General features: G+C 44.1%; 1 protein-coding gene across 1 annotated transcript in view; it reads left to right on the top strand.

Annotated features, from left to right (window-relative positions):
- Positions 1-27056, top strand: part of agbl4 (AGBL carboxypeptidase 4) — a 769208-nt gene that overhangs the window by 237826 nt on the left and 504326 nt on the right. The window contains exon 6 of the mRNA XM_078219206.1: positions 20695-20911. Coding sequence (XP_078075332.1) covers positions 20695-20911 — 217 coding nt within the window. The remainder of the gene's footprint in view (positions 1-20694; positions 20912-27056) is intronic.

The raw sequence follows: 27056 nt of genomic DNA, 5'->3' as shown, positions 1-27056 counted from the left end.
CAGTGTTAAATAGTCCAGCACCCTGGACAGGATCTGGCAAATGGGAGGTGGTGTTGAAAGACATGCTTACAAAGAGTTTCTGTATAAGCCCATGGAATCACCCCTGTGTTTATAGTCATATAAAAGCGTTGATTACTCATAAATGATTGGGTAACGATGTCATGGCTTCATTTATTGAGACCAGGCACATGAGAACAGATATCATAGAATCATAGAAACCCTACAGTGCAGAAAGAGGCCATGTGGCCCATCGAGTCTGCACCGACCACAATCCCACCCAGGCCCTACCCCCATATCCCTACATATTTACCCGCTAATCCCTCTAACCTATGTATCTCAGGACAATAAGGCGCAATTTTAGCATGGTCAATCAACCTAACCTGCACATCTTTGGGCTGTGGGAGGAAACTGGAGCACCCGGAGGAAACCCACGCAGACATGAGGAGAATGTGCAAACTCCACACAGACAGTGACCCCAAGCCGGGAATCGAACCCAGGTCTCTGGCGCTGTGAAACAGCAGTGCTAACCACTGTGCTACCGGATATATGTTGGTATATCTTACGGGAAAGAATGTTTCTTCTTGTAGGAGAATCTAAAACTAAGGGTCACTATTTAAAAATATTTAAGACAAGGATGAGGAGAATATTTTTCTCTCAGAGGGTTGAGAGTCTTTGGAACTCTCTTCTTCAAAAAGCAGTGGAAGCAGAGTATTTAAATATTTTAAAGTCAGAGATAGATAGATTCTTGATAAGCAAGGGACTGAATGGTTATCGGGGTAGGCAGGAATGTGGAGTTGAGGTTGCAATCAGATCTGCCATGATCTTCTTGAATGGTGGAGCTGGCTTGAGGGCCCGAGTGGCCCTACTCCTGTTCCTAGTTCATATGAATATGAAAGTTGAAGACATTAGAGTTGCAGAGCTGTGTGTGTGTACTCTGCTGAAAAGCAAAAGTGAAACTAAAACTAGATCACATGATAACACTTCCTTTCAAGTGATGTCATGCTGCACCCTTTGAAAGTGCATTACAACACTCTATAGGTCAGAGTTGCAGCACTCTTGCAAGGAAGTAGAGCCAGATTTCAGACCACAGCCAATTGATAACAATAGCTGTATTGGCCTTATGTGCATGACAAGGTGCATGCATTTGCAGCAGGTGACTAACTCTACATCTGGCTCGCCCTTGACACTGACCCTAAGAGAGTTTCCACCACCATTTTTGAGGCATGCCAGCACCTTTGGAATAATTTGTTGTGTTAATTTGAGTGCAACAATCAGATTACAATGACTTGATATACCTTGTTCATGTAAAGCATGACATACTGGAACAATTTTGAGCCCGCATTTGCCGTCATTGGAAATGGCGATTGGGCCCAAAGCCCGGGAGAATAGGGAAATGAGATTCACGCCGGTGAGATCTTGTTTCCCGATTGTCGCCATTGACATAATAAGGCCCCTGTCCAGAAAGGCGAGAACCTCATTTCTATATATTTTAATAAATTTAAATCTTATTCAAGGGCGTCCCAGCCACATGATCCCTGATACTTCGATGTTGGTGGTGGGGGTGGGGAGCGGAAACATTAGAGTTGCAGAGCTGTGTGTGTGTGTACTTTGCTGAAAAGCAAAAGTGAAACTAAAACTGGTTTTGGGGCTTGGGGAGGGGAGAGCCCCCGATACTTCTATGGTGTGGGGTGGTCACCCTGACACTTGCAAAGGGTGAGGGTCCTCCATGTCCATGGGGGATGTACATTTTCTGCACAGATCGGGGCCCCCTTTAAAGTTGGCCCAACATGGCAGTTCGTTGAGGCCCTGCCCCACCAGACTGACGGCATAAACCACGCCCCCAAATTTTCTGTGCACCAAGAGCCAGGAAATCTGGTCTGAAAACTTGGCTGTGCATCTGAAGAGATACACACTGGTTCTCAGTTAAAGCCTGACACTGACAAATCTTTGTAAAATTCTGCCCACAATGTTCGGCAGTGCCAATGGAAGCATTCAGCATTACAGTTACCAGGGCTTTCATTTAGGTTATGAGTGCTTTCAAATCAGCTTTTTTTGGGAGGGGTCCCTTTGCATGCAGAGGCCTGAACTTTACATTCTGAGGTCAGGCTCATGCTCAACCTGAACGCATGTAAAATTGTGTCCGCATGTTATCATGTATGCATGCAATATTGAGGTCAGATCCGTGTCTTATGATAAGGTAAGAGCCCATGGGATCACCAAGGAAATTTGGCAAACTGGATCCAAAATTGGCTGAGTGGCACAAAGCAGAGGTTGATAATTGAGGGATGTTTCTTTGACTGAAAGCCTGTGTCCAGTGGGGCCCCACAGGGATCAGTGTTGGAGGTCCTTGCTGTTTGATTTATATAAATGATTCAGACATGAATGTAGGAGGGTTGATCAGTAAGTTCATGGATGTTACATAAATGGATGAGGAGGATAGCCTTATATTACAGCAGGATATAAACAGGCTGCGCAGATGGGCTGATCACTGGCAAAGGGAATTCAATCCGAATATGTGTGAGGTGAGGTGGTGCGCTTGGGCAGGACAAACAAGACAAAGGAATACATAATGAAAGGCAGGACCCTGGGAAGCACCGAGGATCAGAGGGACCTTGGTGTGCATGTACAATGGTCTCTTAATGTAGCAGGACAGGTGGATGAAGTGGTTAAGAAGACATGTGGTATACTTGCCTTTATTAGCCAAGGCATATAGTTTAAGAGCAGGGAGGTTATGCTGGAACTATATAAATGTTGGTTAGGCTACAACTGGAGTCCAGTGTGCAGTTCTGGAATCCACATTAAAGGATGGTTTTTGATAGCAATGGAAAGAGTGCAGAGGGGATTTCCCAGGATGTTGCCTGGGCTGGAGAGTTTTAGTTATGAAGAGAGATTGGATAGACTGGGGTTGTTTTCCTTGGATATGAGGAAAAGCCTTTTCACCCAAAGGGTGATGGGAGGCTGGAACTCATTGCCTGAAAGAGTGTTGAATGCAGCGATCCTCAAAACATTTAAGAAGTGTTTAGATGTGCACTTGTGATGCCAAGGCATACAAGGCTATGAGCCAAGTGCTGTGAAATGGGATTAGAATAATTAGGTGGTTTGTCTTTGACTGATGCAGATGCGATGGGCCAAAGGGCCTTTTTCTGTGCTGTATACCTCTATAAGTCTATCATAGTCACTGTGCATGTTGGATGGGCTGATGAGACAATGGAGACTTGCAGCATGGTGCCATCTACATGGGAGCTTCAATGGGCACTCTTGCTGCGACATTTCCATTTCAGTTGAGAGGACCCCATTATGTTTGCACTCCCTGGTATACTCACATCTGTGCACCCTCACCCGAGACACCTGCTTCATCATGACCAATGGAATGAGCTCTGCAATGGCATTCCAGCTTCAGTGCATCCATCTTGTAAAGACTGAGGAGATGAAGATTGGGCACTTCACCACCCATTCTTTGGGGCTCCACTGCATTATGGGTTCTCTTCTGAAAGAGAAAAATAGTGTTCCCTCTCTTTGGAGGATTATTCTATTTTAGCTCTGCCCACCTCCCGCTCTTTCCCCCTCTCCCACTCTTTCCCCTCTGCCCTGCACTCTCCCCAAAGGCTAGGTTGCAGAGTGTGTCAGAGTGGCACACATCAATCTCCAATACACTGAGGCCAGACATTCAGATACCCCAGCCTTTACAGCACAGGCTTCAGTATCAGTTGACACACGCACTCTTACATTCCTGAGTGTCCCAAGGAACAGGCACTTGACTACACTTCTCCACACACTTCCATGCTCCCTCTGCACTCACCCTTGCCAACTGCAGCAACCTCTGCCCAGGTCTTCTTGGCTAAATGTGGCAACCTCTGCTTGCCCTCTTTGTATATCAGAATGTCCCACCTGCCACTGACCTCCTCCACCAGATCTCCCAGGCCCTCATTCGAAAAACAGGGGGGCAGAATACCCGCTGAACTTGCTTTCCCGCCTTCCATGCCCATAAGGTACTGAGGACATTACCGCCACAATTATTCCTTCTCATGTTGCAGAAAACTTTCTCACCCGCAACCTCGAGCAGCCTTCAGGATGCTGCCTGCAAAGTTTGTAAACATCCCAACTCATTCCCACCCATGCCTGCATTGTCAGACCACCTGGGAGACATGTTTTCAGGCTGACCAAGCCTTAATTGGCAACGCAGCTTGAAATCACGTGGAGAATGCGATTTAGGCCATCCACTTCAAGGCTCCGCACTCACACCAAGCCTAAAATTCAGAACATAAATCGTCAGCCCCAAAAGTCTCGTCACTCTGTCTGCAGGTGCAGTTGTGACAATTTTAGTCTGACACCCTGGCATCTATTTGTTTGTTTTCCTCTTGTAATAGTTTGTAGAGTTCTGCTAGGAAACCTATTGGTGCCAGCAATGGAACCGATGGCAAAAAAAAGCCAAAATGACTAAAATATTGCAGCCAAGTCACTTATCTCTGCCATGAAAACCAACTTCTCTCATGGCTGATTTTATAAATGTTTTCAAAACTTTTAGTATTATTACTGTTTCAAATGCAAGAAAATTTGTTGAAGTCCCTGCAAAATTCCTGAATTTGAAACAACATATTTTTGTGACTCCATTTTATTGGAAAAAAGTGTAACTTACATTTGCCAATTCAGGAGTGTTTGCCTGAAAACGTTTCCAGAATGCTGTCTGTAATTGCATATTCTGTTGTAAGTATAACTTATTTTGTATCAAACTATGATTGTTTTTATAGATGCAGTTTTAACTGCTGATGACAATGAGTTTCCTGATGATGACCTACAGGACTGGAGCACGAACACCTCTAAGATATTTTATTTTTTATGGAATGTATTAGGTCTATGAGCTGTCTTTTTTTCTATCGTGCACCATACTTCATTAGTATTCTAGTGCAACCTGCCTGTAGGTGGGAATATTGTTTCTGTCCATTACCAGGAGGTACAATCAGCTCTGCTTCCTTGCTATAAAACAGCCAAAGTAATGAGTTTAATTTTAATTTTTGTAATGGTTTTAAATTAATAGTGGCATCTGCTGCCACAGTATGTGTGTGTGTGTGGGGTGCCCTTCTACAGAAGGCAGAGAATAAAAAATGGTAAACAATGGAACCTCTAGGACAAAAAGGTTAATTTGAGAACCAAGTGATGTATATTCTTATCAAAGACTCAGTTGGGGATTTCTAGTGCTGTACTTCTACACCTGATAAGATCCAAATCTCATGACATTTGCATGTAAGACTTTGTATCTGACAGGCACGTAAAGGCTTTCTCTGCTTAACAAATACACTCATGGCGCTACTGGAGATAAGCGAATATTAGCAGAGGAAATGGTACAATTAATACACTTACATATAACTTTAATTGGAAATGTGTCTACAGTACACCATACCTTTTTTTTGCCAAAGGGAGCAAGCAGATATTGTGGTAAAGTTTGGCCTCAGGTCCCAGACTCGACTAAGAGATCCAAGGATTGATGGAAATTGATCCTCTGACCGTATCAGCATACTCGGCATGAACGGTCAGTGCTTGTTACCCCAGTTTATCTGAATTATGTTTTCAATTTTGTTCCTCGTGCCTTGCAGTCAGTGACCCTCAGATGTCAGGGTGGAATTATTAGAGGTATACTGGAAGGGAGGAAATAGTAACATCTTTGATGTTCCACAGCACCCCTGCTCCTTCAGATCTATTGGAATATTTTCATTTTAAATAAAATAGAGAAGATGGTGCCATCTAAAATAAAAATACTTAACTGAAGGAGGGCTCTGGCTCAGATGAATTGGACTCAAAAGACATGGCAGACTGAAATGTAATTCAGCAATGGCTGGTTGTTGTGAAAGATATGGTTTGGGTAGTCTAGGTAGATTTCCAGAAGGGGAAAGGAAGAGAAAGCAAGGCCAGGACTCCCTGGAAGACGAAGAAGTTAGAAGGATGAATCAGAAAAAGGCAGCATATGGCAGTAGTCAGCTTGATAATCTAAGAATGAATCACAAAACATACACAGGAAATGACAATGGAAATAAGAGAGGCAAAGAGACAACATGTGAATAGATTGGTGGACCAATATTTGTAAATCTCTTGCTGAAGACTGCCCAACTGTAGAAGAAGAATCCGTGAAGGTGCCAGCCATTTCAAACATACTGACAGGCCCACACAAACAACCAAGCACAAACAACATAAGGATTGTACCAAAATCTGAGGATCTCATCCATCCGCCTCATCAAGCACTACTTGCCTCACCTGTGGATTTTTTTGTCACCTCAGGACCCACAACCCCAGAGTGGAAGAAAGTTGACCCTGGTCCTGAGGGACTGTCTAAGAATAGTAATAAGAAAAACATAAAAAGTAAATTGAAGGACCTCTAAAAAGTAAAGTCTCCATAGTCCCAGATGATCATAGGCTGTGACTGGTGGTGATTTAACCTGAGGATCACCAGGTTAAATGGAGGGAGGTTGAGAAAGCAGGCCTTCATGAATAACCTCAGCCAGTATGGGAATTAACCCTGCGCTGTTGGCGTCACTCTGCTTCACTAACCAACTGTCCAGTCAACTGAGCAAAACTATGGGCATATCAACATCAGAAGAGTTGTCAGAGGAACAACAGACTTAATCAAATGGAAATCTTAATGAAAATGGAAATCAGTTGGTTGAGACAAAAGGCATGGCTGATTAATTATGTACTCTGAAATAAAAACAGAAAATTCTGGAAGTTCTCTTTGCATCAGAACTGGGAAAGGCGAGTAAAAGAGGGAAAGTGGGACAAGGAACAAACGAAAAAGTCAGTGATAGGATAGCAGATTTGGAGAGTATATGAGATAACATATATGAATAGATGAGGGCAGATGTGTATATGGGAGGGCGATTCTCCCAGCCCGCTATGCTTCTTGAGCAGCGCAGCGGGCACGGAAGCATCAGCGGTGGCCATTTCACAGGCTTCCCGCTGGACGCCATGGCCTTCCGTCATCTCCTAGACAAAGATTTCTGACGTAATCAGCTCTGTGCCAGAAATCAGTGCAGAGCTGATCATGGTAATTGACATTTCCATATGATTAGCAGGCCCAGGATGGAATTCTCCAGGCCTGCTAGCTGGCTCCCTCCAGCGGGGTTTACTACTGCTTCCCACTAATGGGGAACACGTGGTCTGACCCCGCTAGAGAGAGGAGAGGCCATTGAGGCCCCCGAGGAGGTCGGCTGTAAGGGGATTGCCTCTTGTGCAGTGCCAACCTGGCAGTGCCAGCCTGGCACCCTGGCACTGCCAAAGGGGCAAACTGACACTGCTCAAGGGGCACCTTTGCATTATCCGCTGGGCACAGGGCAGTCCTAAAGGGGTGGGGCCAGAAGGGGAGGGGTCTATTGGGGGCAGGGCGTTTAGGGTGGGGGGGGGGTCTGGCTACCAGTACAATTGTGATCGGTGGGGGAGGGAGGGAGTGAGAGCAATCAGAGTTGGCCATCCAGGTGTGGGGAGATGTTGGGGCTGCTGGGAGGTTGGCACTGGTAATCCGGGAGTGGGGGGAGTTGGGACTGTCAGTGGGTGGAAGATGGGGGCTGGTCGGCAGGGAGGACGGGTGACATCGGGGCTGATCATCGGGATCGGGTGGGGGAATCAGCACTGCTGGGGGTGGCGGGGGTGGGGGGGGGGGGAGGGGGAGTCTGGAAGATTGGGGCTGGCCTGGGGGGTTGGAAAGCCAGCAATGGGGGGTTGCAAGGCTGGCCAGCGACCCTGGAGGTCGGCAATGGGAGCCACTGCACATGCGCTAATCTCCGCTCTGACAGATCAGCGCATGGGCACTCAGCGCTATGCTGCCGGCCTCTCAGGTGGGAATAGGCCCCACCCCCTGCTTTCCAGAGTGAATCACGCTAGGGCACTCAGTGATGCACAGAGTGTTGGAGATTCATTCTGGAAATCACGCTGAAACAAACGGTGGGATTTACTCCCAATTTCTCGCATGTTAGGAATGTAGAAAATTTTTTTGGGAGAATCCCGGCCATCGATTTTCAAAAGATGTTTGATAAAGCAGGAAATATTAGCCTTGTTCACAAAAATGGTATGCTTTGTGCTCGCAGACTTTCATAAAGTCTGTCAGTTTCATCCACATTGGTGTGATTTTTTACCATTCAGACCCACTTGTGGTGGGGAAGTTGGCACTGGGTCAGCAATGCACAAGATGATGGAATGGATTTCTTGGTAGTTCTTTGCCTGAGCCATGGCAGTAGCATCTGAATTCCAGCTTTCCTGACCAATCAGTGCTGGTGAGCCTGATCATTACCCACATCTGTTGAAGCTTCAGTATTTAAAAGGAGGAACAGAATGCAACCATTCTACAGCTGGCAAGTGAGAGACAGTAACTTGAGTGATGGCATCTCAATCAGGGAAGGCTGTTTTGAGGCATCCATGGACATCGTGCTGAAGGCTATAAGAGCTTGCAGAGGCATTTTGTTTGAAGCAAACAAGAAAAAGAAACCTGTCTCAGAAACTGAGCAGGTGTGACTCAAAGTGACTGAGGAGGCCAGCAGCAGGAGTGTGGTACTTCCAATATAGATACCATGGATACTGTGCCATAAAGAGGTTCAATTACTTCATCAGGACATGCCACTTTCACTGCAATCCCCTTCACTCTGATTTCCCTATTCCCCATTCTTCTGCAGAGAACTCAGACACACACACCTTGCAACTCCACCCATTCCTCTCCGCCAAAGCATCTTCTCAATCTCCATCTGACCAGCCACTACTGACATTGACACTCATCTCACACCCATTCTTCATAGTCATCCTGTTCAACTGTAGTCATTCCATCCTCTCAACACATTCCATTTCTTACATCCTTAATTCTCCACTTTCTTTCCTTGCAGCACAAGAAAGCACAGGACAGCAGGGAGAGGCAGAATACTGAAGTTGTCACTCTAGTCATTGTCTCCCTGATGAATGTGGAGGATGATGCACTGGGGATAAACATAGTTTCTGCAAGCATGACCATTGATGATGAAGAGATGCGGATTTCCCAGGTACATGGTGACAGAATAAGGCATTGTACAGCCACATGGCATACAACTGTCACTCATGGTAACTTGACACCAACTGGACACAGATACTAAAGGGTGTCTTGGACTGAGGGAATTATTTTGGAACAGCAACAGAAAATATGTGTGTTTCTGTCAACATTTCCAGAGGTACCATATACCACTATGAGAGATTGGAGGATCGATAGGAGAAGCAAGAGGAAGAGTGAAAGCCTGATGTGACCACGGTTCCAGCAGCTGTTCACTTATAGCTAAGGCATGCATGAATGAATTTGACCTGAGTACCCTTGGCAATTCTGGAGCAACCCTCATTAACACTATAATGTCTTGCCTTTGCTGCTGAATTTACATATAAAGAATGGCCAATGAATGGTGGCAGGCAACCATGCATTCTACCTCTGTCAATGGCTCCAATGGGGAGCTGTCCACTGGCTGGGAAACTGGTGGCAACCTCACCGCAGCCTCTTTTTTGAAAGCCCATTGGGATTAAGTCCTATTCAGGTACTTACCTGCCTGCTATCAGGCTTTTCCCTCAAAATCCTGGTATCGGATGGTTGTCCTGCACAGCCCCTACCCTCCCCCCCAACCCAGTTGCTGCCACCCTATCAGAGGCCACTAACTCTCCAGTGCCGGCAGCACCAGCTGGAGTGGTGGCCATTGCAAGTACTCCAGTACAATCTACACCAAGGATCAATGATGTAGTCCCAGCAAATAGGTGAATGGGTGAGTTCAGCCCAAAACTAGACAGACAGACAGTCCCTGGCGTGGGGAGGGAGAGAATCAATTTTAAGATCACAGGAAAGTCTTACTCTCAGTGCCTCCATTCCTGCCAATGGTTGCCTCCATCTGGTGCACAGTGCCTGGCAACGAGAAAATCCCCTACCACGTCCATGCCTATCTGTCAGGTAGTTCTGTGTGGTGTGAACCCCATCCAACACTGGTTGAGTATGAGAGGCAGCTCAATGAGGCCCTTAACTGGCCACTTAAGGGCCTCAATTGGCCTCCGTGTGAGAAGCCCGTCCTCAAGCCTTCCTGCCTGGGGTTTAGTCAGAGCGAGGCAGAAAGACAGCAGGTTTGCCACCTTCCCATCTGATCTCATAGCCCTCTTGCCTCCAAACCTCACCCTCAGAATGCGTGGGATATTAAATTCTGTTCTAAGTGTCCCAGTTTAAATAAAACAGAGAAAAGTCTCCCCTTAGCCATTTGCGCCTCACTGAAGTGCAATAATGTGATCTTCAGTTCTTAGCTAGTGGGGATGTGCAAGCTGGATGGGCTATAAGAGGACGTTATAGTAAAGGGACATATAAGTGGGGACTTTACTCTAAGCTCTTCCACTTCTTGATCACCTCATTTGGAATCCCACCTGCCGCCAGTTGCCTCAATAGCTGTGTTTGCCCTGCATTGGTGATGGTGGAGGCCATCTTTGCCGATGATCTCACAGGTTCCAAAGTCCAGAGGGTGTGGCCATAAGCATCTCAGCCGGGGACTGAACAACCTGTTTCTAAAGCTGTTAGAACCACAGGGATAGCACCATGTGGGAGTAACAAAAAGTAAGAGAAAGTCTATAATTTCACAAGGCAAATTGAATGTTAAATAATTTGTTAAATTGTCACTTTTACCATAAATATTTTTGCACCACAGGCCTTATTTTAAAGTTCAGTTGTCCAGTCATCCCTGTTATTTCCGTACGTCTGCCAAGTGTCCATCAGTCTTGTGGAAAATGGTATGACAAAATCAGACAACCAGCAATGATTGTTATTGAGAGGGATGGATTATTGACTGTGGGAATGCTTTTTGCTGGGGTTTGGGGGTGAGCACAATTGGACTAACATTTGTGTGCCCGATGACTGCATTGCTTCAGATAGCTGAAGGCATGCCTGAATGAGCTTGTCCTGAGTATCCTTGGCAAATAAGTGAGCAGCTGCTGGAACCTTGGCCACATCAGGCTTCCACTCTTCCTCTTACTTCTCCTGTTGATCCTCCATTTCCTCCTTCTCCTCCAAAGCTGCTGAGGAATCATCACTTCCTCTTCCTGTAGCTCTAATCCTCTCTGCCACAGTATTTTATACAAGGTGCAGAACACCACTATCATTCTGGATATCCTGCTGGTGCATACGAAGAGCACCTTGGATCTTTCTGAGCACCTGAATTGCTAGGCAATGGCCTAGCAAGGTGTTCGGTTCAAGGGCAATTAGTGATCAGCAATAAATGCAAGCCCAGCTAGTGATGTCCACAATCCATGAATGAATAAAAAAATTCATTGGCTGATCATTGTGTTATAATTCAGGTCAGAAACGCCAAAGTTTTTTATGAAGTCCGCCTGGATCATAAGTTTTGCACTTTGAATTTGGCTAGGGTGAGCATGAGATGCTTCATTTCAGGTATGATTCAACTGACCCATTAAGGAGCTTTTATAAAACAAAGCTTATTTAAATATACAGTTAACATGGATAGAAAGAAAATTAGCAATAACTTTTATCAATTACAAACAAGAATAAAAAACAATCATACAATCATGATAATGTATAAAAAGAAAATACCGTAGATGCTGGAATCTGAAACAAAAACAGAAAATGCTGGAAAATCTCAGCAGGCCTGCAGCATCTGTGGGGAGAGAATAGAGCCAACGTTTCAAGTCTAGGTGATCCATCATCAGAGCTGGTATTGTATAACCCTTAATGAATATAGGAAATGTCCCAATCAAACAAACATCCCAGAAACATAACCCTTCCCACAGGTTAATTACGGAAACTACAAATGCTGGAACCTATTCCTTTGGTTGAATGCCGCAGCTCTCTTGATGCACACACAAACAAACTTGGAGTCAGAAAGCTTCACAAAACACCAAGGAGACTCTAAGTCAAGCCAACTACCAACAGCAGATTTTCTACTCTGGGAAGGCCAGAGACCTTCTTCCCGCTAACAACAGAATTTCCAAAACCAGGGAGAGAGAGAGAAACACTTCTTTTCAGCTTGATGTCCACTCTCTTCTAAACAAACTGAAAATGAATCCTTAGTTTTTTTTCCTGGGGAGGAACCACCTGACTTTGACTTGTCAATCAATCTCCCCCCTCACAATGCAAGGTCATAAAAGACCTCAGAGTAAAAATAAACAAAACCCCATTTAAGCCATTTAAGTAGCAATAAAAGGACTAGCAAATGGCCCAGCAACAATGAGAAAAAAAATTGAAAAGGGCTGCCTACAACTGCAGAGAACATGATTAAAAAAAACATTTCTTAAAGGTACACTAACATCACAGTTGACTATGCTTGTATTCATGTGGCTTCTGTTGTACCTGTGTGTCATTGGTACCATTCCTCATAGCTGTCATCAGCTTTTTCTGTTGAAGCTAATATCTTACATCCTGGGAATCAGCCTCTATCTCTGCTTGGAGTTGTGAACATTTGCGGGAGACTTGACTGTTGCAGAGTGAAGGCATCATGGCAATCTCCTGGGTAACTGGCACAGCCATTTATGATAATCCTTCAGTGGTTGCATATCAGCTAAGCATTAATGGAGTGGAATTCCTTTTGATTAATTAATACTTTTAGTTAATCTGAGGGTGCCTCGATCGCCATGAGTGAAGTCTGTTGTTTCCTGTTTCACAGTAAGAAGTTTAACAACACCAGGTTAAAGTCCAACAGGTTTATTTGGTAGTAAAAGCCACACAAGCTTTCGGAGCTGCAAGCCCCTTCTTCAGGTGAGTGGGAATTCTGTTCACAAACAGAGCATATAAAGACACAAACTCAATTTACATGAATAATGGTTGGAATGCGAATACTTACAACTAATCAAGTCTTTAAGAAACAAAACAACATGAGTGGAGAGAGCATCAAGACAGGCTAAAAAGATGTGTATTGTCTCCAGACAAGACAGCCAGTGAAACTCTGTGGGGGTTACAAATAGTGGGACATGAACCCAATATCCCGGTTGAGGCTGTCCTCGTATGTGCGGAACTTGGCTATCAGTTTCTGCTCAGCGACTCTGCGCCGTCGTGTGTCGTGAAGGCCGCCTTGGAGAACGCTTACCCGAATATCAGAGGCCGAATGCCCGTGACCGCTGAAGTGCTCCCCAACAGGAAGAGAACAGTCTTGCCTGGTGTTTGTCGAGCGGTGTTCATTCATCCGTTGTCGCAGTGTCTGCATAGTTTCCCCAATGTACCATGCCTCGGGACATCCTTTCTTGCAGCGTATCAGGTAGACAATGTTGGCCGAGTTGCAAGAGTATGTACCGTGTACCTGGTGGATGGTGTTCTCACGTGAGATGATGGCATCTGTGTCGATGATCCGGCACGTCTTGCAGAGGTTGCTGTGGCAGGGTTGTGTGGTGTCATGGTCACTGTTCTCCTGAAGGCTGGGTAGTTTGCTGCGGACAATGGTCTGTTTGAGGTTGTGCGGTTTTTTGAAGGCAAGAAGTGGGGGTGTGGGGATGGCCTTGGCGAGATGTTCGTCTTCATCAATGACATGTTGAAGGCTCCGGAGGAGATGCCGTAGCTTCTCCGCTCCGGGGAAGTACTGGGCAACGAAGGGTACTCTGTCCACTGTGTCCCGTGTTTGTCTTCTGAGGAGGTCGGTGCGGTTTTTTGCTGTGGCGCGTTGGAACTTTTGATCAATGTGTCGAGCGCCATATCCTGTTCTCATAAGAACAGGATATGGCGCTCGACTCATTGATCAGCAGTTCCAACGCGCCACAGCGAAAAACCGCACCGACCTCCTCAGAAGACAAACACGGGACACAGTGGACAGAGTACCCTTCGTTGTCCAGTACTTCCCCGGAGCGGAGAAGCTGCGGCATCTCCTCCGGAGCCTTCAACATGTCATTGATGAAGACGAACATCTCGCCAAGGCCATCCCCACACCCCCACTTCTTGCCTTCAAACAACTGCACAACCTCAAACAGACCATTGTCCGCAGCAAACTACCCAGCCTTCAGGAGAACAGTGACCATGACACCACACAACCCTGCCACAGCAACCTCTGCAAGATGTGCCGGATCATTGACACAGATGCCATCATCTCACGTGAGAACACCATCCACCAGGTACGCGGTACATACTCTTGCAACTCGGCCAACGTTGTCTACCTGTTACGCTGCAAGAAAGGATGTCCCGAGGCATGGTACATTGGGGAAACTATGCAGACGCTGCGACAACAGATGAATGAACACCGCTCGACAATCACCAGGCAAGACTGTTCTCTTCCTGTTGGGGAGCACTTCAGCGGTCACGGGCATTCGGCCTCTGATATTCGGGTAAGCGTTCTCCAAGGCGGCCTTCGCGACACACGACGGCGCAGAGTCGCTGAGCAGAAACTGATAGCCAAGTTCCGCACACACGAGGACGACCTCAACTGGGATATTGGGTTCATGTCCCACTATTTGTAACCCCCACAGAGTTTCACTGGCTGTCTTGTCTGGAGACAATACACATCTTTTTAGCCTGTCTTGATACGCTCTCCACTCATGTTGTTTTGTTTCTTAAAGACTTGATTAGTTGTAAGTATTCGCATTCCAACCATTATTCATGTAAATTGAGTTTGTGTCTTTATATGCTCTGTTTGTGAACAGAATTCCCACTCACCTGAAGAAGGGGCTTGCAGCTCCGAAAGCTTGTGTGGCTTTTGCTACCAAATAAACCTGTTGGACTTTAACCTGGTGTTGTTAAACTTCTTACTGTGTTTACCCCAGTCCAACGCCGGCATCTCCACATCGTTTCCTGTTTCTGCAGGAATCCAACCAAAGCAACAAATCCAAAGGCTCTCTCATTCTGACTGGCCTCATCAGCAGCGAAGTGGAGTTATGTGCCATCACCTGGAAGATGCAAGTGTGTGCAGAAGATTGTGAAATTCTGCAGAGATTACCAAGAGATTCCCTGGAAGAAATGGAAGGGCTGTGGTGAATTTGACCATCACTGACAATGTATTCCCATTTTGTCGACTTGACAAGGGGGTCTTCTTCCAGCAAGCTGCAAATGTCAGCAATGACTTGACTTAAGTGTGAGAGGATCTGGAGGCACTGGTGCTCAGTCATATTCAGAAAATTCATCCTTCGCTGCATGCTTTGTTGCTGTAGGTTTACACCTTCTGAAAGCTGGCATTTGGTGTCTATCCCTTCCGACCTTTGATGTGGCAGGTGGCTGAGGAGAAGGCTGCTGCGTTCCTGCTGCTGTCTCTGCTGCTGCTGTTGGTGTTGCTGGTGTTGCTTTTCTTGTACCTCCTCAGAGATCCAAGATAGAGTTGAATGAACTGCTCCTATACTGCTGAGCAAGCAGCACTGCTGAGAGCTGCTGCGATGTGTAAATCAAAGTCATGAAACTCCTGGGAAGCAGAATTGACTTCTAAAGTTTTGGAAATCACCTCCAAGACAGTAAAAACATACTCTTAGAACAAACCTTGTGAGCAAAAACCTTTCACTCAAACAAAGAAGCAGCTGTTAAATCTCTATACTTAAAGGCTTTCCAACCTGTCAGCTGCTGAGTCCTGCCAATTCCCATTGTCCTGCTGTCTTGTAAAAACTGCTGAATTCTAGGTGGCCATGGAAATTTGCACTGGAAGTTAAAGGCAGAATCTATGATTAAAGGTGTCATCAGACCCAACTGTTCCATGGAGGTTTCCTGCTCATGAATGCACTTGTGTGTTCATGGCCATGCTCCAGTTAAATGTGAAAGTTGCCAGGTTCCTGCCAGCTTCTTGATGTACCATGTTTTAACCTTCCATGCATATCAAAATCCAAGCCCTCAAGCTCCAAGCCCTCCCCCACAATGTGCCTCAGCATAATTTTTTCTTCATCAAACTCATTGATTCGTTTTATATTTGCTTTGAATGAACTGTATATATATTAAAATATATATGTGGAAAATATTCCAGTAATTGAAATAATTGCAGCAGCAAATATCTGGAGGAATGTTTGTTTAAACACATTGTGGTAAAGTTTTACCTCAAGAAACCTTTTTGTTTATATAAATTTTAAGAAAATGTTCTTCTAAGTGACAAACAAGTAACTGCTGTAGAATTTTTTTGGCAACCCTTTGCAAATCGCACTTATTCTTGCCTAATGCTTGTGTTTCTTACATAACAGAAAAAAAGCTTTTTACAGTTGACTGTGAACAGTGCAAACTTCTGGGAAAAGCAAAGCAGATATTAACTTGTCATCTTTAGATTGCAAAGGTTCATCTGAGATCAGTGAATAGGTTATTTCAACAAAAGATTTGCAGTAACATTTTGTTAGTAAAAGGTTGCATGGTAATCAACCTTTATTATTCAGTAAGTCATATCATTGTCTTGCATAGATAAAAAGTAAAAGCTCCACTTCTGGAAATGAAAATAGAAAACAGAAACTTCAGGAAAAATATAACACTTCTTTCAGCGTTTAGAGAGCAATAAATGATTGTTTTATGTTTCAGGCATCGACCTTTCATGAGTCTTTATTGCAAGATTTTGAAGGAGTAAGGAAACACTGCTGGAATTATATAGGACTTTGGTGATATCACACCTGCAATACTCTGTACAGTTTTGGTTTCTCTACCTTCAACAGTGTAACAAAGGTTCATGGATTGACCTCTGGATGAGAAGGTTGTTCTGTAAATAGAAATTGAGTAGATTGGGACTATATTCTCTCGAATATAGAAAAATGAGAGGTGATCCCATTGCGATGCTTAAATTCTTAGAGGGTTTGGCAGGTTAGATGCTGAGAGGCTGTTTTGCCTTGCTGGTCTAGAACCAAGCTGCCTAGTCCCAGGATAAGGGATTGGCTATTTAGCACTGAAATTTATTCACACAGGGCAGTGGATCTTTGGAATTCTCCTCCACAGTAGCTGTGGATGCTTAGTTATTGAGTATATGCAAGGCTGCAAAAGATGAGGCTGAAGCATTTGCAACAACCTTCAGCCAGAATGCTGAGTGCATGCTCCACCTCAACCTCCTCCGGAGGTCCCCAGCATCACAGATGCCAGTCTTCAGCCAATTTGATTCACTCCACATGATATCAAGAAACAATTGAAGGCACTGGATACAGCAAAGGTCATGGGCCTCGATGAAATTCTGGCAACAGTATTGAAGACCTGCTCCAAAATCTGCTGTGCCCTAGACAAGTGTTTACAGTACAGTTACAACAATCACATCTACCTGGTAGTGTAGAAAATTGCCCAGATGTGTCCCATACACAAAAAGCAAGACAAATCCAACCAGGCCAATTACTGCTCCATCAATCTACTCTCGATCATCAGCAAAGTGATGATATAAGGGCAACAGTGCTATCAAGCAGCACTTATTTAGCCATAACCTGCTCACTGACACTCAGTTTGGGCTCCACTAGGGTCACTCAGCTCTTGCTTCATATTACAGCCTTGCTTCAATCATGGACGAAAGAGCTGAACTCCAGAGGTGAGGTGAGAGTGACTGCCCTTGACACCAAGGTAGCATTTGACCAAGTGTGGCATCAAGGAGCCCTAGCAAAACTGGAGTCAATGGGAATCAGAGAGAAAGGTCTCTGTTAGTTGGAGTCATACCTAGCACAAAGAAAGATGGTTGTGGCTGTTGGAGGTCACCTGGAATTTCCCTGCCAAGACACTCACCAACCTGAGTTGGAAGTATATCACAATTCCTTCACAGTCACTGGATCAAAATCCTGGAACTCCCTCCTAACAGCATTGTTGATGTACCTCCACCACATGGACTGCAGTGGTCCAAGAAGCCACCTTCTCAAAGGCAATCAGGGATGAGAAATAAATGCTGACCTATGTCAACAATATCCACATCCCACGAATGAATTAAAAAGAACTGACATTTTGGGAAGCCAAGGAAATGAAGGGATATGGGATGGGAGAGGAAAATGGAGTTGAAAAGAAGATCAGCTGTCACATTCCTGAATGTTGGTGCAGGCTGCATGGAACATATGGATCACTGCTGCTCCTGTTTTTTCTTATGTTAAAAATAAAGGTTGTAAGCTGTTTTACCAATACAAAGTGCAAAATAGCTCAAAGGGTAATGCATAAACCATTAAAATTATGTCACAATTTAAAATGATCAGACTGTAAACATAAAAGGGGGTGGATTTTAATTGTCTCTGCCAGCAGATCTAGTTGGAAAGGAAGTTAAAATTAAGTAGCTCAATTTGCTGTCCCATCCTGCAGCAGGTTTAACTTGGATACTTTTACTGGCAGCAGAGATGCTGCCAGCCTCAAGCTGAACCTCATTAACATATACAAATCAGCATCCTTTGATGTTCATAGAACATAAGAATTAGATTCTTGAGTAGCGCATTTTGTTCTATGGGCTTCTCCACCAGCCAACAATCACTCAACATGAGTATTATGCAGCCAGGACAAAGCATTTTTCCCAACGGAAGAAGGTGGAAGATTGTATGTCTGGGATGCATGGGGTCCTTGATTATGCTGACTGCATTTTTGAGGCAGCGGGAAGTGTAGACCGAGCCAATGGATGGGAGGCTGGTTGGTGTTGTGGACTGGGCTATGTTCACACCCTTTGCAATTTCTTGTTACAAGTATGTAGTGTTTGCGAATGTTTTAAAATGTAGGCTGGTAACTCCGACCTCGCCTGCGGCTGAGATTCTCCAGATCCGCTGCTGTGAATGGAGATTTGGCTGAACCCCAAATCCTCCGTTATCACTGGCAGCAGTAGTATGAGACCAGAGAATTCTGGCCATAAAGCTACCATAAAAAGAAACAGATCAAACTATTTCAAAGTGGGACGTGTATAAATAGATGGACTAAATTCGCTATTTTCTTTGGTATTTAGAATAAGAACAACATTGAAATAATACAAATGAGAAGAAATGAAGGAGGAAACAGTGTTGTTGACAGACGTTCTCTTGCAGTATTTGTTGCAATGTAGACAGCTGAGGATTGGAGTGTAGTAAATCTCTTAAAGGAACTGATACAGGAAACTTTAGGGACCAGAGGCTATAGCAAAAGTGTCAATCGTAACAGCAAGAATATCTAGCTGTTTGACTAAATATGATTTGTCAATCAACATGAAGTTAATGAAGTTAAATCTAAGTCACAGTAAACTGCTGAAAGGCAGCTTACATGGTTATTGTCTCCTGAGACATTAAAGGGTTATTTCATTTGCTTCTTCACGAAGAAGTTCGTGACTACAATAACAACACAATTTGTGTTCATATTTGTCTTTAGTGCAGGAAAAAAAAACAAAGACATGTCCCTGAAATGTAATCAGACAAACATTGACCACAAACAAAATTAGGGCAAATTGGGAGGAATGATTAAAAGTTTGGTTGAAGAATTGGATTTCAAAAAGGCTTTTAAAGGAGCAAAGGAAGGTGGATATGCAGAGAGGTTTATGGACACAGAGAGTGGTGGGGGCCTGGAATGCACTGCCAAGTGAGGTGGTTGAGGCAGACATGTTAATGACATTTAAGATTTATCTGGATAGACACATGAACAGACAGAGAATAGAGGGATACAGGCAGTTGGTCTCGATAGGACAATGTAATTGGCGCAGACTTGGAAGGCCAAAGGGCTTGTTCCTGTGCTGTACTGTTCTTTGTTCTTTGGAATAGCAGAGCTTAGGGTCGAGATAATTATAGGCACAGTCACCAATGGTGGGAGAACAGAATTGGGTATGTTTTGTTCTTGTCCATCCAATTTGTCACACTTTCTGATCTTTGTTTCCTGGTACTATCATCATCTTCCAACCCTGTCATAAACTTTGTACCTTTGCCACGAATCCTATCTTCCTCCTGTACAAGGTTAAACCAGATGATATAGAACCTTGATTTCTGATTTGACTGATTTTTAGGCCCACACGCTGGGATTGGTGCGATCTGCGCCAGGTGTGGCAAGGTCAGAGAATTGGCCCAATATCTTTTAGGAGCTGCCAACGATGTTGTAAATGTGATGTCACCTGCAATGGTGTCCCAGTATTGAGGAACACATGTATATTTAAACATGAACTGTTTATTGTTAATCTTTGACTATTCACAGATCCCATATATTGCCATGCATAGAGCTGCTTTTCCATGGGAGCCCACTTCCAATGCATTCTCACGAGTCTATTGCCATGTGACCCTATATCATACTATCAGCGATGTTATTTGCCAGTCCCATTCTCTGCCAAGCAACTTTACATTAGAATGCATGCAGGCACATAATAGAACAGCTCATCTAAATAAGCAGCTCAATCACCTCTACTTGCAAACTTACCTTGGTTCCATCAGTCCCCCATAACCTCAAATTTCAAACCTCATTCTCATGTTTAGTGGCATGCCTTGCCCCTCTCTATTTCTGTTATGTTCTCTAGCCTTGCAACCCTACTGCATTAATTTCTCCTCTGACTCAGAGCTCTTGCACATGCTTCTCCCTTTTCCCTACAATTGGCAGCCACCCCAGCCCCATGCTCTGGGATTCTATCACTAAACCCTTCTATTGCTTCAACTTTCTTTTTTTGTGTTCCTCCCAAAACAAACTTTTCAGACCAAACATTTGCTCGTGTTTCCTCATATTTTCTTCTTTGCTCAACATATATTCTTTTTTATGCCACTTTAGTGCAGTGTCTTATCTTTTCTTTTACATTAAAACGCTATGTTTTCACACAATGCAAAGCCGCAGCATCTCATGTTGAAGGTGAATTATAGTTTTTTGATCAATTATAATTAATTTCATTTAATTTCTTTGTTTTAACTATTATTATTTGACAGGCAACGACTCCCTTCAAAAAATGTCTATTACTACCGCTGTCCAGATCATCGAAAAAACTACGTTATGTCATTTGCCTTTTGCTTTGATCGGGATAATGAAATGTACCAGTTTGCTTACTGCTATCCTTACACCTATACTCGCCTGCAACATTACCTAGATAACCTGGAGAGAAGGAATATGGATTACTTCAGAAGAGATTTGCTTGGTCTAAGTGTGGTAAGCATATTACAAATGTGTAAACTGTCTTCCACAATAACATCAGAAGTCAGAGCTTGGGGCACTTTAATACTGTTTATAGATTAATGCTTCACCCGTAGTTTCAGCCTCAAGTGCTCCTTGTAATATAAATATGTATCTCAAGAAATAATAGTTAGAAATTTTAATATGTTATTTTCTTTCATTTGTGTTTCCACCAATATTCTTAATTCAATGTTATAATTTAATACATTTAAAATACCCATTTGAAAATGTTTATGTTCTCCATATTTTTATATTTCTTCACAATATGAATGTGACATTGTTGATGACAATCAAAAAGAATGTTCTCCTAAGTAGATACAAATAAATACCTACATATTATGCTAAAAAACATGTTTTATAACACTCTTATGTATATACTTTAATTGAAAACAATAGGGGAGAAAGAAAACGAGAAAAAAACATTTCCAGTGCAAATATACACACCCCCATTGAAACAAATAATTGAATTGAATTGATTGAATTGAATTGATGTATTTTTGTCACATGTACTGGGATACAGTGAAAAGTATTGTTTCTTGTGAGCTATACATAGTACATAGGGGAGAAGGAAAGGACAGGATGCAGAATATAGTGTTGCAGTTGCCAATAGGGTGAAGAGAAAGATCAGCTTAATATGTGATAGGACCATTCAAAAGTCTGATGGCAAAAAGGAAGAAACTGTTCTTGAGTCGGGCAATACAGCAGGATATAGATAGGCTGGAAAATTGGGCGGAGAGGTGGCAGATGGAGTTTAATCCGGATAAATGCGAAATGATGCATTTTGGAAGAAATAATGTAGGGAGGAGTTATACAATAAATGGCAGAGTCATCAGGAGTATAGAAACACAGAGGGACCTAGGTGTGCAAGTCCACAAATCCTTGAAGGTGGCAACACAGGTGGAGAAGGTGGTGAAGAAGGCATATGGTATGCTTGCCTTTATAGGACGGGGTATAGAGTATAAAAGCTGGAGTCTGATGATGCAGCTGTATAGAACGCCGGTGAGGCCACATTTGGAGTACTGCGTCCAGTTCTGGTCGCCGCACTACCAGAAGGACGTGGAGGCGTTAGAGTGCAGAGAAGGTTTACCAGGATGTTGCCTGGTATGGAGGGTCTTAGCTATGAGGAGAGATTGGGTAAACTGGGGTTGTTCTCCCTGGAAAGACGGAGAATGAGGGGAGATCTAATAGAGGTGTACAAAATTATGAAGGGGATAGATAGGGTGAACGGTGGGAAGCTTTTTCCCATATCAGAAGTGACGTTCACGAGGGGTCATGGGCTCAAGGTGAGAGGGGCGAAGTATAACTCAGATATTAGAGGGATGTTTTTTACACAGAGGGTGGTGGGGGCCAGGAATGCGCTGCCAAGTAGGGTGGTGGAGGCAGGCATGCTGACATCGTTTAAGACTTACCTGGATAGTCACATGAGCAGCCTGGGAATGGAGGGATACAAACGATTGGTCTAGTTGGACCAAGGAGCGGCACAGGCTTGGAGGGCCGAAGGGCCTGTTTCCTGTGCTGTACTGTTCTTTGTTCTTTGAGTCGGTTGGTACATGTTTTCAGACTTTTGTATCTTTCCTGACGGAAGAATGTGGAAGAGAGTATGTGCGTGGGTCCTTGATCATGCTGGCTGCTTTCCTGAAGCAACGGGAAGTGTAGATTTGATTTGATTTGTTATTGGCACATGTATTAGTATACAGTGAAAAGTATTGTTTCTTGTGCACTATATAGACAAAGCATACCGCACACAGAAAAGAAAAGGAGAGAGTGCAGAATATCGTGTTACATTCATAGCTAGGGTGTAGAGAAAGATCAACTTAATGTGAGGGAGGTCCATTCAGAAGTCTGATGGCAACAGGGAAGAAGCTGTTCTTGAATCAGTTGTTATGTGTGCTCAGACTTATGTAACTTTTTCCCGAATGAAGTGGAAGAGAGAATGTACAGGGTGCATGGGGTCCTTAATTGTGCTGGCTACTTTTCCGAGGCAGTGGGAAGAGTAGACAGTGTCAATGGGTGGGAGGCTGGTTTGATTGATGGACTGGGCTTCGTTCATGGCCTTTGTAGTTTCTTGCGGCCTTGGACAGAGCAGGAGCCATACCAAGCTGTGGTACAACCAAAAAGAATGTTTTCTATTGTGCAGCTGTAGAAATTGGTGAGAGCCGTAGCTGACATGCCAAATTTCCTTCGTTTCCTGAGAAAGTAGCGGTGGTGGTGGGCTTTCTTAACTATAGTGTCAGCATGGGGGGACCAGGACAGGTTGTTGGTGATCTGGACACCTAAAAACTTGAAGCTCTCGACCATTTCTACTTCGTCCCTTTGATGTAGGCAGGGGCATGTTCTCCATTATGCTTCCTGAAGTTGATAACTAGCTCCTTCATTTCGTTGACATTGAGGGAGAGATTATTGTCGTTGCACCAGTTCACCAGATTCTCTATCTCTTCACTATCTCGTCATTGTTTGAGATCTGACCTACTGCAGTGGTGTCATCAGCAATCTTGAAAATCGAGTTGGAGGGGAATTTGGCCACAATCATAGGTGTATAAGGAGGATAGTAAAGGGCTGAGGACACAGCCTTGTGGGGCATCGGTGTTGAGGATGATCGTGGAGGAGGTGTTGTTGCCTATCCTTACTGATTCAGTTGCAGAGGGAGGAGCCAAGCCCCAGGCCACGGAGCTTGGAGATGAATTTAGTAGGAATAATGGTGTTGAAGGCTGAACTGTAGTCGATAAATAGGAGTGTGACATAGGTGTCTTTGTTATCTAGGTGTTCCAGGGTTGAGTGCCAGGGAGATGGTGTGTGCTGTGGACCTATTGCGGTGGTAGGCAATTTGTAGTGGATCCAGGCAATCTGGGAGGTGGGAATTGATTTGTGCCATGACTAATCTTTCGAAGCACTTCATAATGATGGATGTCAGAATCACCGGGCGATAATCATTAAAGCACCCTGCCTGGCTTTTCTTTGGTACCGGGATGATGGTCTTCTTCATGAAGCAGATAGGGATCTCAGATTATTGCAAAGGGAGGTTGAAGATGTCTGTGAATACCCCCACCAGTTCATCCATGCTGGATCTGAGTGCTTGTCCGGGCACCCCATCTGGGCTAGTTGCTTTCCATGGGTTGACCTTTGAGAAGGCTGCTCTGACATCTGCAATGGTGACCTCAGATACAGTTTCATCCAAGGCTTCCATGGTGGAGGGCGTGCTCTCACTGACCTCTTGCTGACCAGTGGCTAGCCTAGGACTCTAGCTTGGTCTGGTACTGTCTTTTGGCATCTTTGATGGATCTCCTTAGATCATATCTGGCTTTCTTGTATAGGTTAGGGCCGCCTGACTTGAACGCTTCAGACTTGAACTTCAGCAAGTAGTGGATATCCCTGTTCATCCATGGTTTCCATTTGGGAAACACGTGGATTTGCTTCTTTGGCACACAGTCTTCTATACACTTACTAATGAAAATGGATGGGAGGCTGGTTTGCTTGATGGACTGGGCTCCATTCACAGCTCTGTAGTTTCTTGTGGTCTTGGTCAGAGCAGGCGCCATACCAAGCTGTGATACATCTGAAAGGGATGCTTTCTATGGTCATCTGTAAAAATTGTTGCGAGTGGTGGTAGACATGCCAAATTTCCTTCGCCTTCTAAGAAAGTAGAGGCATGGGAATGGGAAAATAAAATACAAGTATCAGCATCCTTTGCTGTCACATTGGTTTGTTCTTGGCATCCTTCCATCTGTGAAGGATGATGGGCATGCAACAAATAATCCATTTAGGGGTAATGTGTTGGCATGGATAGAAGGTTGGCTGGCTAACAGGAACAAGAGAGGAGGTATAAATGGTCTTTTTCAGGTTGGCAAGATGTAATGAGTAGTGTGCCACAGGAGTCAGTGCTGGGTCCTCAAATGTTTAGAATTTATTTAAATGACTTTGATGAAGGCATTGAAGGGGTGGTTGTCAAATTTGCTGATGACACAAAGATAGGTAGGAAAGTAAGTTGTAAGAGGACGTAAGGAGACTACAAAAATAAATAAGTAGTTTAATTTATTTTAATTTAATTTTGGTTTAGTTTATCCAGCGGGGAGGATAAAGGAGAAGTGGCAGCGAAAATGGCAACAGGGTGAGACCAGCAGGAGAATAAAGGAACAGTAATGGTGAGAGCAGGAACAAAGAGAGACCAGCTGGGTGGTGCTGTAGGTTCAGAGCCAATCAATTGTATTTGAAAAAATATTTTTTCTGCCATCAGAGCAAATTAGCATGGACCCAGCTGGAGATGCCAGCAAGAGTGCCAGGAGCTAAATAGAAAAGGAGAAATCAAGGAGTGACACCATAGGGATTTCACAATCAACAGCGAATACAGGGAAAGAGAAAGAAGCTGAGATGAATTAAAGAAAGATCAGACTGCTTAAGGGGGCCAGGGAGAAGTGAAGGTTCAGGTGACGAAGAGGGTAACCTGTGGGTGGGATGCGGTGACCTGGTGCTGTTCTCTTTCACACCTGAATCTATGTCTGTAGTGATTTGGGTCCAGACAGTCAGTGCTTTCAACATTGGCAACATCAAGAGTTTAATGGCTAGGAGAGTAAACCCAACAAAATCTGGAGCGGAGTCCTATCATTTAGTTGATGTTTCCTCAACTTCCAGTCACTCCAGCAACCTACTTGGCCTGAGACTTATAGGCTTTTGTCTGTAGTTTGTTATGCCTTTTGAGAGGGGGCACAGATGATAGGATAGGCAAGTCTGCTTTTCCTAAAACCATGCGTAGGCTATATTAGACTAATTATTTGTTTATTTTTTCATGTGCACGTTAGGGCTGATTTATATATAAATCACTGGGCTAGAAAAGTGAATAGAAAATGGAGGGCAGAGCAGATAAATGTGTAGCTTGTGAAATGGTGCCGGAAAGTAGGGTGGGGCAGTGTGCTTTAGGTTCCTGGGACATTGAGGCAGTTTCTGAGGGAAGTGGGAAGTAAACTGGCTGGGTGGGTTGCTCAACAGAGCCAGAACAAATGACCTTATGACACCCAAAGCATGGTAAAGAACATTGATGTTGCAGGTGCAAATAGTTACACAAGAATATGGTGTTGTGGTGAAAATGGAGACCCAGCTCTGAAAATGGCAGGACTAGTAAATTTTCCTGGGTACAATATTTTCAGGAAAGATGTGGATGAAAAGAAAGGGGGAGAGTGGCAGTATTGATTGACGGGAATATTACCGTGCTGATGAGAGAAAATCCTGGATATTTCTAGGTCAGAATCTATTTGGTTGGAGTTAAGAAACAATGGACATACAGTTGCACTACTGGGTGTATTTTATAGTCACCAACAATTGGGGAAGATATAAAGAGGCAAATTAGCAGGGAAATTGCAGAGAGGTGCAAGAATGCTAGAGGAATGATAGTGAAGAACTTTAATTATCCTAATATAGACTGGGTTAGTAAAACTGTAAAGGATAAAGAGGGGAAATGATTTTTGAAGTGTGTTCAGGAATAGTTTCTTGATCCATATGTTTCTGGCCCAATGAAGGAGGAATTGCTGGATCTGGATCTAGGCAATCAGGTGAGTCAAGTAAATCAAGTTTCGGTAGGGAATATTTAGTTCACAGTGAGCCTCGTGTCATGATGTTTAGGCTAGCTATGGGAAACGACAGGGAGAGATCTAGAGCAGAGGGCCAATTTTAGTGGGATGAGAATGAATCTGACGTGAGTAAATTGGAACCAAAGATTAGCAGGCAAAAGTGTAACCGAACAATAGGCTGCTTTTAAAAAAGAGCTGGCTCGGGTATAGTTGAGGGTATAGTTTTCACCACAACACCATTTCCACGAGGGGGAAAGCAGTGATCCCTGTGGCACTCCACTATATTTTGTCAAGCTGGGAATGATCCATTTTTCCCGATTTTGTTTTCTATTAATTAGCGAATCCTTTATTCTTTGTAATATATTATCTGTAACACCATGTGCTGTGCTCTTATCATTTGCAATAACCTTTTATTTGGAATCTTACAGTTCAGAGATGTGCAGGTTAGGTGGATTGACCATGCTAAATTTTTCTCCCATGTCCGAAGATGTGCAAGATAGCTGGATTAGCAATGGTAAATGCACGAGATTGCAGAGATGTGTTGGCGGGGAGAGGGGCATGGA

The sequence above is a fragment of the Mustelus asterias genome, chromosome 8 (assembly GCF_964213995.1).
Source record: "Mustelus asterias chromosome 8, sMusAst1.hap1.1, whole genome shotgun sequence".
NCBI lineage: Eukaryota > Metazoa > Chordata > Chondrichthyes > Carcharhiniformes > Triakidae > Mustelus > Mustelus asterias.
This window is presented reverse-complemented; position numbering and strand designations above follow the sequence as displayed.